The sequence below is a fragment of the Mesoplodon mirus genome (assembly GCF_964341445.2).
Source record: "Mesoplodon mirus genome assembly, chromosome: 14".
NCBI lineage: Eukaryota > Metazoa > Chordata > Mammalia > Artiodactyla > Ziphiidae > Mesoplodon > Mesoplodon mirus.
In genome coordinates, this window is record NC_138990.1 from 50208427 (window position 1) to 50221475 (window position 13049).

The window sequence follows — 13049 nt, forward strand, 5'->3', positions numbered from 1 at the left end:
TCGGCCTCTGATGCCCAACCCCCTTCCGCTCTAGGGAAAAACCAGCTCCTAGACCGTCTTCCGGCGGGAGCTGTGCTGCTCCTTATCATGGTGAGTTGGCCAGGGTTATGCGAGTTTCTGTCGTAAATGATTCCTCTTATCCTTTCTGGTCCTGAAGCGGCCTTGAAATGCCTCAGCCACCCAGAGGTGGGGTCGTCGGAGTTATGCTTGGGGTCCCCGGGAGGAGCGGCTGGCGTCCGAGAGCGTGCCATCAGAGCTCTGATGCCCCCTCGCTCCCTCACCCGGTTCCTTTGCTGTTCCGGACCCCGGCCCCGCTCCAGGCCGACCTTTCGGCTCTGGGCGAGTTTATGACCCCACCTTGCAGTGACATCCTTGATATAGAAATAAAAGTCTTTGCCAGTGTCAGCGACTACAACACCAACAAAAGATCAGAAAGCAAGTCCACAGCAGCAACGACCGTATCAGTGATGCTTACAGCAGTGACGATAACACTGGCGTAAATAAAGAGGATGGTTAGTAGGGTATTGAGGCTGACGCCCCAGTCTCCAACTTGCCTTTATCGAGTGCGACAGCCGGGTATGGCAGCAGCTTTCAGAAGGCCAAAGACTGGCGAAAGTCAAGGTGTCGATAGTGCCTCTTACTGCAGCTTATTTTTTTGTGTGCGTTTGTAGATCCCAATATACCTTATGGCTTTGGGGATGTGGTATTTAAATTTTGTTAGAGGTGTTAGTCATTTTATTCCTTTAGAAATCAAGTATATAGCTCTCTGAATTTTATCTAAGGATAAGCAGTTGATTGTGATTTCAGTGTCAAAAGAGGTACACACCATTGTATCAGAAAATTCATGGGTCTCTTATTGATAGCCTGTATATGACAAAAGGACCACGTTTCTGTGCCCCAGCACTGTCACTCTAACTTTTTTCCTTGAGTGGATATGGTCGAAAAAATGTCTTATTCACATATTTGAAAATATTTTCTAAGTTTCCTGTAATCCTTCCTTTACATGCAGAAAGTGGGTAAAAGTTTACTTTTTTTGCTGACCGAATAGCTGTGTTCTCCTTCAGACATTCACCACTGTGTAACCAGAGTTAAGTTTCTAAAACTTGACCATGCCACTCCCTTGCTTAAAATTCTTCCGTTTTTTTCCCCTTTAGCCTGAAAGCTAAAGTCCTGTTTAGTATGGCAAGCAAAGACATCTGTAGTCTAGCTTCTTACCTTTACAGCCTCTTTTTACACATACATACATACATACACCCATATTCCAGCTACAGTGAACAGCTTGCAGATTGTGTTCTAAGAATTAGACCTTTGCACCGAATTATTATATGCTCTTCTCTCTGCCAGAATTGCGCTCCAGTTCCTGTCTGCCATCCTTATCAGTATAACCCTTAACATGTCCTTTAGTCTGTTTCATGAGCCTTTCTGCCATGTCTCAACATTCTATTAAGTGCCTCCTTTACGCTCCTGTGAGGGTGCTTTTTACCAGTAACATCTGGTGCATTTTACCAGACTATGTTAAAGTTGTGTATTCACTTGTCTTTCTCACTTCCTAGGCTGTAAGCTTTTTGAGAGGAGGACCTATGTATTCGCTCTGATATCCCCAGAGCCTTTTGTACAGTGCCTGGCCCAGAGGAAGTTTTCAATAAATATCTGTTTTATAGAACACTGAATAGGTAACCATGGCAGTAAATTTTTATGTGTGAAACATTAGTAATAAGGGAAATAGTAGCATTTAAGTTTTATTTTAAAAATTACCCATTATGTATTATTTGTTAATAACATGCTATGTGCAAAGCGTAGTGCTTTCTTAGAAAATGTCAAGGAAATATAGCCCTTGTCATTAATGAAGTTACTAAAAAATTAACTTACCATGAAATATGACAAGATGAAGGCTAGCCTATGGTTAATTACAAAGCAAGTGGCATAAAAAACTATAGTTTGAATAATCTAATAAGGCTTCATGTAGGAAGTGAACCAGTAGACTGAGTACTTTGTCCCTTACTCCAGTACGCTTAGTCTTCAATTCATTACCCTCATTTGAATGAGGAAACAGAGAGGTCAGGTAACTTGCTAAGTGCTTCAGGGCTATTAGTGCTTGGGTTAGACGAGTCTGGCCTTTTTACTCTAGAATGGTGTGATCATGAGACAAGGAGAACAGCAGCTTAGTTGGAGTTGAGGATTCTTATCTGGAGCAAGAGGAAAAAATGGAAAGAAACTGAGGCTAACTCATTGAAAGCATTGAGTTCCAAGTTGTAAAATTTGGAATTTATCCTGATAGCAGTGGAGAGCCAATATAATTTTGGAAAGAGTGACATGAAAATTAGGATTTTTGTGGGTTTTCCCCCAGTATCAGAATGGCATCAGAAATGGCCCTCTGCCTTTTAGAAACCTTATTGATTGTCTTAACCTGAAACTATTTTTTAAAATATTTTTATTTATTTATTTATTCATTTGTTTGTCTGTGCTGGGTCTTGGTTGCATCGTGCAGGATCTTTAGTTGCGGCATGCGAACTTTTAGTTGCAGCATGTGGGATCTAGTTCCCTGATCAGGGATTGAACCCAGGCCCCCAGCATTGGGAGCTCGGAGTCTTAGCCACTGGACCATCAGGGAAGTCCTTTAACCTGAAACTTAAAGTAACTGAAATAATTTTAAATGGGCTGAAGTTAGAAGATATTCAAGGATACCAGTATTAAGTAGAGTTTATCTTTGGGACCAAAATATCCACACATAATTCTTTAAGACTACAGTATGTTTGTTGACATTAGCATTTATTAACGTTTCAGGTGAAAATAGCATACTGTTCCTTTTCAACTGAATTGGTTTAGCAGAGCCTTAGGGTTATACATATACACTGGTCTTTATTTGGATATGAAAATTAGTTGCACCTTTTTCCTGATGCTTTATTTTTACATTTTTAAAAATATTTTTTACTTTAACTTTTTATTATGGAAATTTTCATACATACACAAAAGTAGAGAGAATATAATATAATGAGCCCCCATGTAGCCATAACTTGACCTCAACAGTTATCAACATTTTGCTGTTTTTGTTATGCCAGATTTCTAGAGCTTAGCCTATTTTCTGCCTTTCCTGAGTCTAAACATAATGCAACTAATGACATGTAAAACTTGAAGAAATGGGATATATCATTTTATAACTATTGAGATGTTTCTAGATGCTAACTATAGGAAAATCACCTCTGCTTGAATTGGATCTGAAAGTTTTTCACATTTTTAATCTGTTAACTCCTAGTTCCATTGCTGTCTGTGGAGCTTCAGTGTTTGAATCAAATTGGCCAACTTTAATGGGGTAGAAATGTAGTATGGTTGTTATAGTGATTGTGGCCTTTACCATCTAAGAAAATGTTTTGTTAAAATTAAAATCCAAAAATTTAAGTACATGGCACTTAGCAATCAAATTATTATGTATGACCCATTGAAAATTGTGAAGGATTTTTTTTTCCCCTAGAAACAATTACTTTGCTTTTGTAATAACAAAGATTTTCACAGCTTATTTTTCCAGGGTGTTTTTTTGTTTTGTTTTTTGTATTGTATTCCCATCATGAAAGTATAGTAAAATTGATCCATTTAAGCTTCTTGGTTTTATGTCCTATTAAGAAAAGTCTTCTCCACATACAAGATTATAAAATGATACATCCATGAGTTTCTTCAATTATTCTGTTGTTTTATATTTTGATTTTAAAATAATGAAAAATTAGAGTGAGTAGTAAGGATCCAACTTTACCTTTTTCCAAATACTATTCATACTTTCTCCCACTGATACTGGATACTACCTTAATCACAGGCTAATTTCCTATGTGTGCTTGAGCTCTCCTTTATGTTAAGGCTTTCTTACATGGTTTTCTGAACTTGAGTGGTAAATCCCACTGTAATCACCACTCAGTCTCTTCTCTCATTGGTAACCCCACTGCCATGACCTTTCTCTGCTAGTACCATACTGTGTACTAGCAGGGACCATGGAAGCTAGCTAGGATGCCAGATACTTTGAATGCCTGAGGGAGAAACTCAGAGGTTTTCCTGTAATAATAGTTGCCAAACCTTTCATATATAAAGCTTTAATTAGGTAAATTGTAATAATTTCTTTCCAGTAAAGCTATTTGGCAAACTGGTTCAAAATTGCCTAATCCATTAAAAAAAAAAAAAAAGAGTTTGATCTAGAGCTAAAATGCCTGGGTTTGAATTCCTGCTCAGCCATTACTAGCATTGTGTGCTTAGACAATTTACTAAAAATTGTTTCCACCACATAGATGATTGTGAGTCTTAAATAGGTAAATACATGCAAAGTGTCTAGAATAATTGCTTGGGACATAATGAGCATTCAAGAAATGTTAGTTGTTATTACTATATCGCAGGAATGAAGAAGATTAGGTACTTAAACGCTGATTTGTGTACCTTTTGTTTGCTTTAAAGGGGACAATTCATCTCTTTAGAAAACCACAAAGATCTTTTTTTGGCAAGTTATTGCAGGAATTTAGACTTGTAGCAGCTGATCGAAGGGTAAGTTATTTTTATTCCTTAACCCTAATTTTAATTATTGCACAAACATTATAACATTGAAGAAAGGTAATTTTTAAGGCAAATAGAAATCACTCTTGATCCATCACATTGTTCTCATTTTTTTATGTTTGATAAGTAATTTTTAATGTAAAATTACAGTACTTTAGTATACAGTTGTTTTGCCTGGGAGGAAGCTAGGCTTTGGTTAGTTTTTATTCTAATTCTAAAGAATTTTGAAGAAAAATTGTTTGGTGATAGCCTTATGTTGTTAGTTTTTTTTAGCAAATTACGTGGGTGTGGTCTGAAGCCACGTTTTCTCATTTTTAATGTAAGGCAGAAAAAATAAGTTACGCTTTGAGACTATAAATAGACAATTGATAGATACCCTTTTTGGTCACCAATGTAGACCTTCTAGTTATTATTCTGTTTTCATTGTTCTCATTATTGTCTTATACTGTAAGCTCCCTGAGGGCAGTGACTATGTCTCTTTTGCTCACTTTTTTTTTTAAACATCTTTATTGGAGTATAATTGCTTTACAATGTTGTGTTAGTTTCTGCCATATAACAAAGTTAATCAGCTATACGTATACATATATCCCCTCACTTTTTTAATAAAAGTACAAAATAAGCACCCAACAAATATTTGATGAATTTTAAATAATCCTAGCTTCAATGTAACATAATAAGCAGTAGCAATGATATTGATGACATATTATAATACTAAACTAAAGACTTCTTTTCTTTGTTTTTTACCACTGTATCTCCTGTTTCTAAAACCTTGGGATATGGTCAGAACTCATTAATTCTAGTATTTGGAAATATTGTCATCTCTGAATGTTAAACTCTAAGAGCCACGGGTAGGAAACTTACCTGCTTCTTTTGTATCTAGTCATTTAGGATGATCTCTTTTTTTTTAAATATTTATTTATTTATTTGGCTGTATCAGGTCTTAGTTGTGGCACACAGGATCTTTTATTGCAGCGTGCAGGCTTAGTTGCCCTGTGGCATGTGGGATCTTAGTTCCCCAACCAGGGCTCGAACCCGAGTCCCCTGCATTGGAAGGTGGATTCTTTTTTTTTTTTTTTAAGTGTTTTGTGGGGTTTATTTATTTATTTATTTATTTATTTATTTTTGCTGTGTTGGGTCTTCGTTTCTGTGCGTGGGCTTTCTCTAGTTGTGGCAAGCGGGGGCCACTCTTCATCGCGGTGCGCGGGCCTCTCACTATCGCGGCCTCTCTTGTTGCGGAGCACAGGCTCCAGACGCGCAGGCTCAGTACTTGTGGCTCACGCGCCCAGTTGCTCCACGGCACGTGGGATCCTCCCAGACCAGGGCTCGAACCCATGTCCCCTGCATTGTCAGGCAGACTCTAAACCACTGTGCCACCAGGGAAGCCCCGGAAGGTGGATTCTTAACCACTGGACCACCAGGGAAGTCCTTCGGATGATCTCTTGAGAGCAGATAGTTACAGCTTTATGATGTTGATGGAAAGCAACTATATTGCAGGAGGAAGCAGCAAGTTCTTTAACAGTACGCGTCATTGAAGCATAGTATACCACAGAATAGGTAGTAGGAACAAAACCAGTATAGGAACGCCTGAATTGTACAGATAACCTCTATCATACTTTAAATCTTAAGAGGTACACCTGGCTCATCTCTTCATTGCTTTTCCTGTCTTAGTTCTTGGTGATTTCATATTTCATGTGGAAGATCCTTACCTCTCAGTTCCTCACCACAAATAATCTTGTCCTGTATCCCTCCCAACCATCCACTCCTATGATCATACCATAAACCTTATCATTTATAATAACTATATCCTCCCATTGTCTCAATTTAAGCACTTTACTCATCAGTCACTATCCCTTGTCTTTCCAGTTCACTCCTATTACTAGGACCTCCAGTCCATTGACTCTGCTATATTTTCACTATTTTTCACCTCTCTTATCCTCATTTACTTACTTATCAATTTAGATTCTCTGGTCCATCATTTTCATTTTCTTGCATATGCCTTCAACTTCTTTGTGCCCCTCTTCTGTTTATCATACTTCCTTGGCAAATCCTTAACCTCATTAAGTCCACTTTTTTCCTACTCTGTACCTGCATGCAAGCAACTGAATGTAGCCTTAAAAAAAACACAAAACCATGCTGACTGGTCTCACTTTAAATTCATGATCAAGTATGCCATTAGTGTGGCCCATACTATATGTTCCTAGTTTATTCAGTTTCCAGTTTCCTAAGTGACAGTTTCATACCATTTTCTTTCACTTCTGTCCTCAAACTCCCAAAAGCTTATTCATCCCCACTCTAACCTTCATCTTCCTTCCTGTTTCGCTGAGGGAAAAGAAGTAATCAGGAGCAAACTTCCACATCCTGTCAATAGCATATCTACCAACACTCTGCCTGCCCTCCTATTTTGTGAATGAACTGTCTGATCTGCTATATAAGGCCAATTCTTCCACTGTTGCCTACTCAAAGACAGCATTCCTATAATGGTTCCTTCTGTCTCTTGCATTGTTGTTCCTTCTTGAATCATTCTCCTTCTTCTTCTTACATCATAATTACATGCCATATATTCCACTCTCAGCTACTGCTTCCTTTCTCTGCTTCTTTTTATACAAAAGTACTTAGAAGAATTGTCTTTACTCTCTTTGTTCACTTTCTCTTCTCCCTGTTTCTATTCAACAAAAGCAGTCTGATTCTAGTCCCCACTTATCCACAGAAACAGCTTTTACAAGGTAACTAATAACTTCTGTGTTCCAAAAGCAGTGGTCATCCTCATTTCCCATCTTATTTGACCTTCAGTGGCATTTGATGAAAAACAGTCTCTTCCACCTTAAAGCAGTTTTATTCATTTGGACTCTGAAATGCCACTCTTGATTTTCCTCCTACTTACTTGGCCATTATTTTTAGTCTCCTTTCTTACTTTCCTCTCATCTTTCTGACCTCTTACGTTTTGGAGTGTCCCAGGGCTTATGGAGCTCTGGCCTTTATTGTTTACACTTATTCCATTTAGGTGACACTTTCATTACCATATGCTGATGACCCTATATTTATATCTCAGTCCCTATCTTCTTCCCTACTTCCAATTCCTATATATAATGGACTTCTCAACATTTTCACCTGGATATCTAATAGGCATCTCAAATTTAATATGATCAAACCTGAACTTTGATTTTCTATCACTCCTTCACTACATAGCTCAGGCCAGAAACCTTGGAGTCGTCATTTTTACCCATCTCTTTCCCTCACTCCTCACATCTGCTTTATAAGTAATTCTTGCCGGCTCTATCTTCAGTATAATACTCAGAATCTGACTCTTTTAACACCTTCCTACCACATTCAAAGCCACCATCATTTCCCACATGGTTTATTGCAATCACATTCTAAATGGTCTTCATACTTACATCTTTGCCCCTATGCAGTGTATTCTACATAGGGAAGCTGAATGAGCTTTTTAAAATGAAAGCTAAGTCACTTTCCATCTCATCTGGAATACATCCCAATACTTTTCCTGGCATACATGACACTACTTGATGTAGCCCCAGACTCCCTCTCAGCTCTCTTGTCTAGCTGTCCTCAGCCATTCTTCTATCTCAAAGAATATGCACTGTGGTTCCCATTTTCTCTCCCAGATATCTGCATGCTTAGCACCTTTGCCTCTTTCTGATTTCTGGTCACATGTCGCCTTACCAAAGGAGTCTTTTCTGACTACCCTATCTAGAAGAGCAGCTCTTCCATGTCTTCCATTTACTGTGTTCGTACTGTATTTTTTCTTCTAGCACTTACCACCACCTGACCTTATATATTTGCTTATTGTCTGTCACCTCACCTGGATTATAAGGTCCATGTTTTGTTCACTGCTGTATCTCCAGTGCCTAGAATAGTGTCTGTTACAAAATAGATACTCAAATATTTGTTGATTAATAGCTTGATTCAGCATTAGAACTGCATGCATTAAATGCTTTTTCCTCCTTTTCTGACTGCTGTTGAATCCCTGTTCTGACTAGACCCCATACCCAATCATTTCATTAATGTCCTCGCTAGTATTAGAGTCCCTTGTCTTGTTAACCTATCATATCAGTTCTCAAGTCTCTAACATCCCTATCTCACTTGCTTTTCTGGTTTTGCTCGTGGGTGTAGAGGAAGTTCCACAATGGTGTCTACCATAAATTCATGTTGGTAATTATTGTTCTTCTTTTTGATGATTCAATAGTATATGAATCATAACATCTATTCTGCAGATCCTCTTCCAGATTGAAGTTTCCAGTGCTACTTTATCATATCCCCTAATTTTAGGAAATGGCCTTGCTTCTTCCTTTCTAGACTGTTACCTCTGTGTTACATCACTGTCATTTCTTTCTGCCTTACAAGTTCTCTTTCTCTTCCGTTACCGTCTTACCCTTCTCACTTTCTCACAGGTGGTGTTCTTCCTTTCTAGACCTACACCTTTCATCTGTATTGTAAAACCATTCTATCCCATACCATACTTGACCTTAGCAATTACATGTTTAATTTTAACACCTCCAAATAACTACCTTTTCACTAATTTATTTCACCTCTACTTTCAAACAAGCATAGGTCTCCCTTTATAGGGAGAGGAGCAGAACAAAAATAGAAAACAGTTCACTTGATCTCTTCTTCCTTTATTTTTAGAATGCTCTTCCTCATCCCTCTAAATCCTAGCTATTTCAAGGTATATCTCAGATCCTCCCTTTTCTGTGAACTTCTAAACTGTGGTAATCTTTTCCTCTTTTGCAGTCCTATTTCATACAATTTACTTGGTAAATAACCCAAGTACTGCTCTTTTTTGGTGGGTGGGTGGGCAGGGTAACTTTATTTTGATGTACCATCAAACTTACAGAAATGTTATGAGTATAAGGAACTCCCTTATACCCTTTATTCAGATTCATCAATTGCTTTACATTTTGTCCCATTTGTTTTTATCATTGTCTCTACATGTTTATAGAGACAAAATTATATTCAAATGTCAGCATATTTTCTCAACTATTTGAGAGTTTGTGTGTCAGAATTTATTTTCTCTTGAATAATTCTCCTTCTAGAATTATTCTTTTAGGCTTATATATTATTGATTTTTTTTTTTTTTTTTTTTTTTTTTTGTGATACACGGGCCTCTCACTGTCGCGGCCTCTCCCATTGTGGAGCACAAGCTCCGGACGCGCAGGCCCAGCGGCCATGGCTCACGGGCCCAGCTGCTCCACAGCATGTGGGATCTTCCCGGACCAGGGCACGAACCCGCGTCCCCTGCATCGGCAGGCGGACTCCCAACCACTGCGCCACCAGGGAAGCCCTAGGCTTATATATTATAATAGTAACTTGGTTGATGATAATTTTGGTAGTTTTAGAAAATGTGGCACTTCAACTTTTTGAAACAAGTTGTACTTATTCCTTTGAATATTAGAGTATGAATCACAGCAACTTGAATGGACCCAGAGAAGTTTATCAGCATTGTACAAATAAGAATGATTTTCTTTTTCACAGTCCTGGAAGATACTGCTCTTTGGTGCAATAAACTTAACATGTACTGGCTTCCTGCTAATGTGGTGCAGTTCCACTAATAGTATAGGTATGTCACTATTCTTATTTTTAGGAGTTAATTATTTCACTTTCATTGTTCTCATTTTAAATAAAGGTATGTCTTCCTTTACATAGAGTATATTATTCTGAAATATAACCCAAAAGATTTAAATGAGAGAATCTATTCCAAAAGTACCTTGTAAACCATAAAATTTGGTTCAGTTGTTAGGCATTATCATTTAATATGAGCTTTTTTTAAAAAACTTTTTAATCTATTTGAAAAACTAAGATTTCTTTTTATTTTTTAATTGAGATATTGATTTACATTATTATATTAGTTTCAGGTGTACAGCATGGTGATTCAGTATTTTTATAGATTATACTCCACTAAAAATTATTGCAAAATAATGGCTCTAATTCCCTGTGCTGTATAATTGATCCTTGTTGCTTATCTATTTTATACATTGTAGTTTGTATATCTTAATCTCTTACCTTTATCTTGCCCCTTTCCCACTGGTAACCACTAGTTTGTTTTCTATACCTGTGAGTCTGTTTTATAAATAGTGCTGCTGTGAACATTGGGGTGCATGTATCTTTTTTGTGAGATTTCCTTTTAATGTGATAGATTAGTTCTTCAATTTATGTAGTGTATAAATAAAATTTTATGATTTATTGAGTTTTCCTTGAAAAGGGAAATAATATTTTTCTTGTGTCATGACTCTTACGTTTTTATTTACCATTATTTTCATCCTGCTATTTTAAAAATACATTTAAAATAGTACTCCAATGACAGAAGGAGGCAAAAAATTGATCTCAGGGCTTTTGAGCATATACTGCTTCATTTTTTCCTGATGGAGAAATCAGGTTCTAAAGCAAGCTTTTGTATTAACCAACTTTGGCTACATATATTAGTCAAATTTACTAGATAATTGCGAACATATGAGATTAATCAGTGACTCATGTTTTTTGGTGATGGATGTCCCTGTTATGAACAATTTTGGTGATTTGCTGTATTTCCTAACAATGGATTCGGTAACATTTTAATCAGTCTTTTTGTTGTTTTGCAGCTTTAACTGCCTATACTTACCTGACCATTTTTGATCTTTTTAGGTAAGTTTTAAAAACGCTCCTTAATGTTTTTACTTCCTTCCTTCCTTCCTTCCTTACCTACTTACTTATTTATTTATGGCTGTGTTGGGTTGCTGTGCGCGGGCTTTCTCTAGTTGTGTCAAGTGAGAGCTACTCTTCATTGTGGTGCACGGGCTTCTCACTGCGGTGGCTTCTCTTGTTGCAGAGCACCAGCTCTAGGTGTGAGGGCTTCAGTAGTTGTGGCACGCGGGCTTAGTTGCTCCATGCATGTGGGATCCTCCTGGACCAGGGATCGAACCTGTGTCCCCTGCATTGGCAGGCAGATTCTTAACCATTGCGCCACCAGGGAAGTCCCCTCCTTAGTGTTGTGTTTTGTTTTTTTAATTAATTAATTTATTTATTTATTTATTTATTTATTTTTAGCTGCACTGGGTCTTCGTTGCTGTGTGCAGTCTTTCTCTAGTTGCGGCGAGCAGGGGCTACTCTTTGTTGTAGTGCTTGGGCTCTCATTGCAGTGGCTTTTCTTGTTGCAGAGCACAGGCTCTAGGCGCACGGGCTTCAGTAGTTGTGGAATGCGGGCTCAGTAGTTGTGGCTTGCGGGCTCTAGTGGGCTTTAGAGTGCAGGCTGAGTAGTTGTGGCACATGGGCATAGTTGCTCTGTGGCATGTGGGATCTTCCTGGACCAGGGCTCGAACCCGTGTCCCCTGCATTGGCAGGCGGATTCTTAACCACTGTGCCACCAGGGAAGACCCTTCTTAATGTTTTGAAGCTAATAAGGAATTTGTTATCAACCATATATACTTCATTTGAAAAACAGAAAAGAGACCTCCAGAAGGCTTCCCCAGTGTTTTACTCCTGACCTTGATTGGTGGTTAAATGGGTGTTTTTTTTCTATTCGTTAAAATGTACATATGTGCTTTATGCACATTTCTGTGTAAATGTCCTATTTTGAACAAAACGATAAAATTAAACTAAAAAAAGTTTGTTGCACTGAATTTATGAAGTTTTCTTTACTTAAAGGAAAGTTATCTGTGAAATAAGTACAATTATCAACATGGACCATACATACAAATAATAATTAGAAGATATGCTGGAAGAAAATACCCCATTTATATAGCAACAGAAAAGATAATACCCAGACTTTAGGTCAGGTGCCTACCTGTAGATGAGTCAGCTGTGACCAGGGAGCAGGAACACGTAAGAACATACTAGTTCCCACTGTAACCATGTGGGTGGGAAAAGAAATGAGGGATGTTAATAACTGCAAAGTATCTGTGTAATTGTGAGCTAGAGAGATGACCTATTGGCTCCTGCTTTGGGGACCTTTCATATTTCCAAATAAAGGTTGCAGAATGCTTAGACCATATGTCTCCAAGATCCGTGCCATAGAAGTATGTTATAGGGATGTCTTTTTCATCAGTCACATAACTAAATCTTCTTGATTGGTCTAAAACAGATAGTTATTACTTGAATTTCACACTGTAGTAAGTTGTTTTAGAGTGAGTCTCCACTATACTTATAAAGTAACCATAACTTTATCCCATCCAGAATGTTGTCAAGGTGTTACTAATATTTAGTTTAACTTTTAACAGAGATTAAAGTTTATCAAAGTTAGAATGTATTGTATATGCCTAGAATCAAGTAAATTGCACTTATTATTACTGTGTCATTTTTTGCAGGCTCAGTTATGGAAACCATTTAGGGCGGATAACTTTCTGAGTAGAGAAATTATGGGTTTAGGTTCTATTAGTTCTATTATTAGTGTCTTAATGGTATATCATAACTTCTTTCAGTTTCTCCCCATGTTAAAACTCACATTAGGGTGCTTATTGTGATTAGATTATAAATTATTAGAATAACTTGTTGTTAGTTTAGTCTGCAAACACTATTAACTTTTAGCAACTTAGGTA

At 37.6% G+C, this 13049-nt stretch overlaps 1 protein-coding gene across 2 annotated transcripts in view; it reads left to right on the top strand.

Moving 5' to 3' along the window:
- Positions 1 to 34: 34 nt before the first annotated feature.
- The window catches only part of SLC30A6 (solute carrier family 30 member 6), a 43229-nt gene continuing 30214 nt past the window's right edge, over positions 35 to 13049 (top strand). For both annotated transcript variants that reach the window (XR_014295879.1, XM_082642253.1), the window contains exons 1-4: positions 35 to 90; positions 4432 to 4518; positions 10015 to 10099; positions 11118 to 11160. Coding sequence is in view for 1 of the 2 variants with exons in the window: in XM_082642253.1 (XP_082498379.1) it covers positions 88 to 90; positions 4432 to 4518; positions 10015 to 10099; positions 11118 to 11160 (218 nt within the window). In the remaining variant the exon portion in view is untranslated. The remainder of the gene's footprint in view (positions 91 to 4431; positions 4519 to 10014; positions 10100 to 11117; positions 11161 to 13049) is intronic.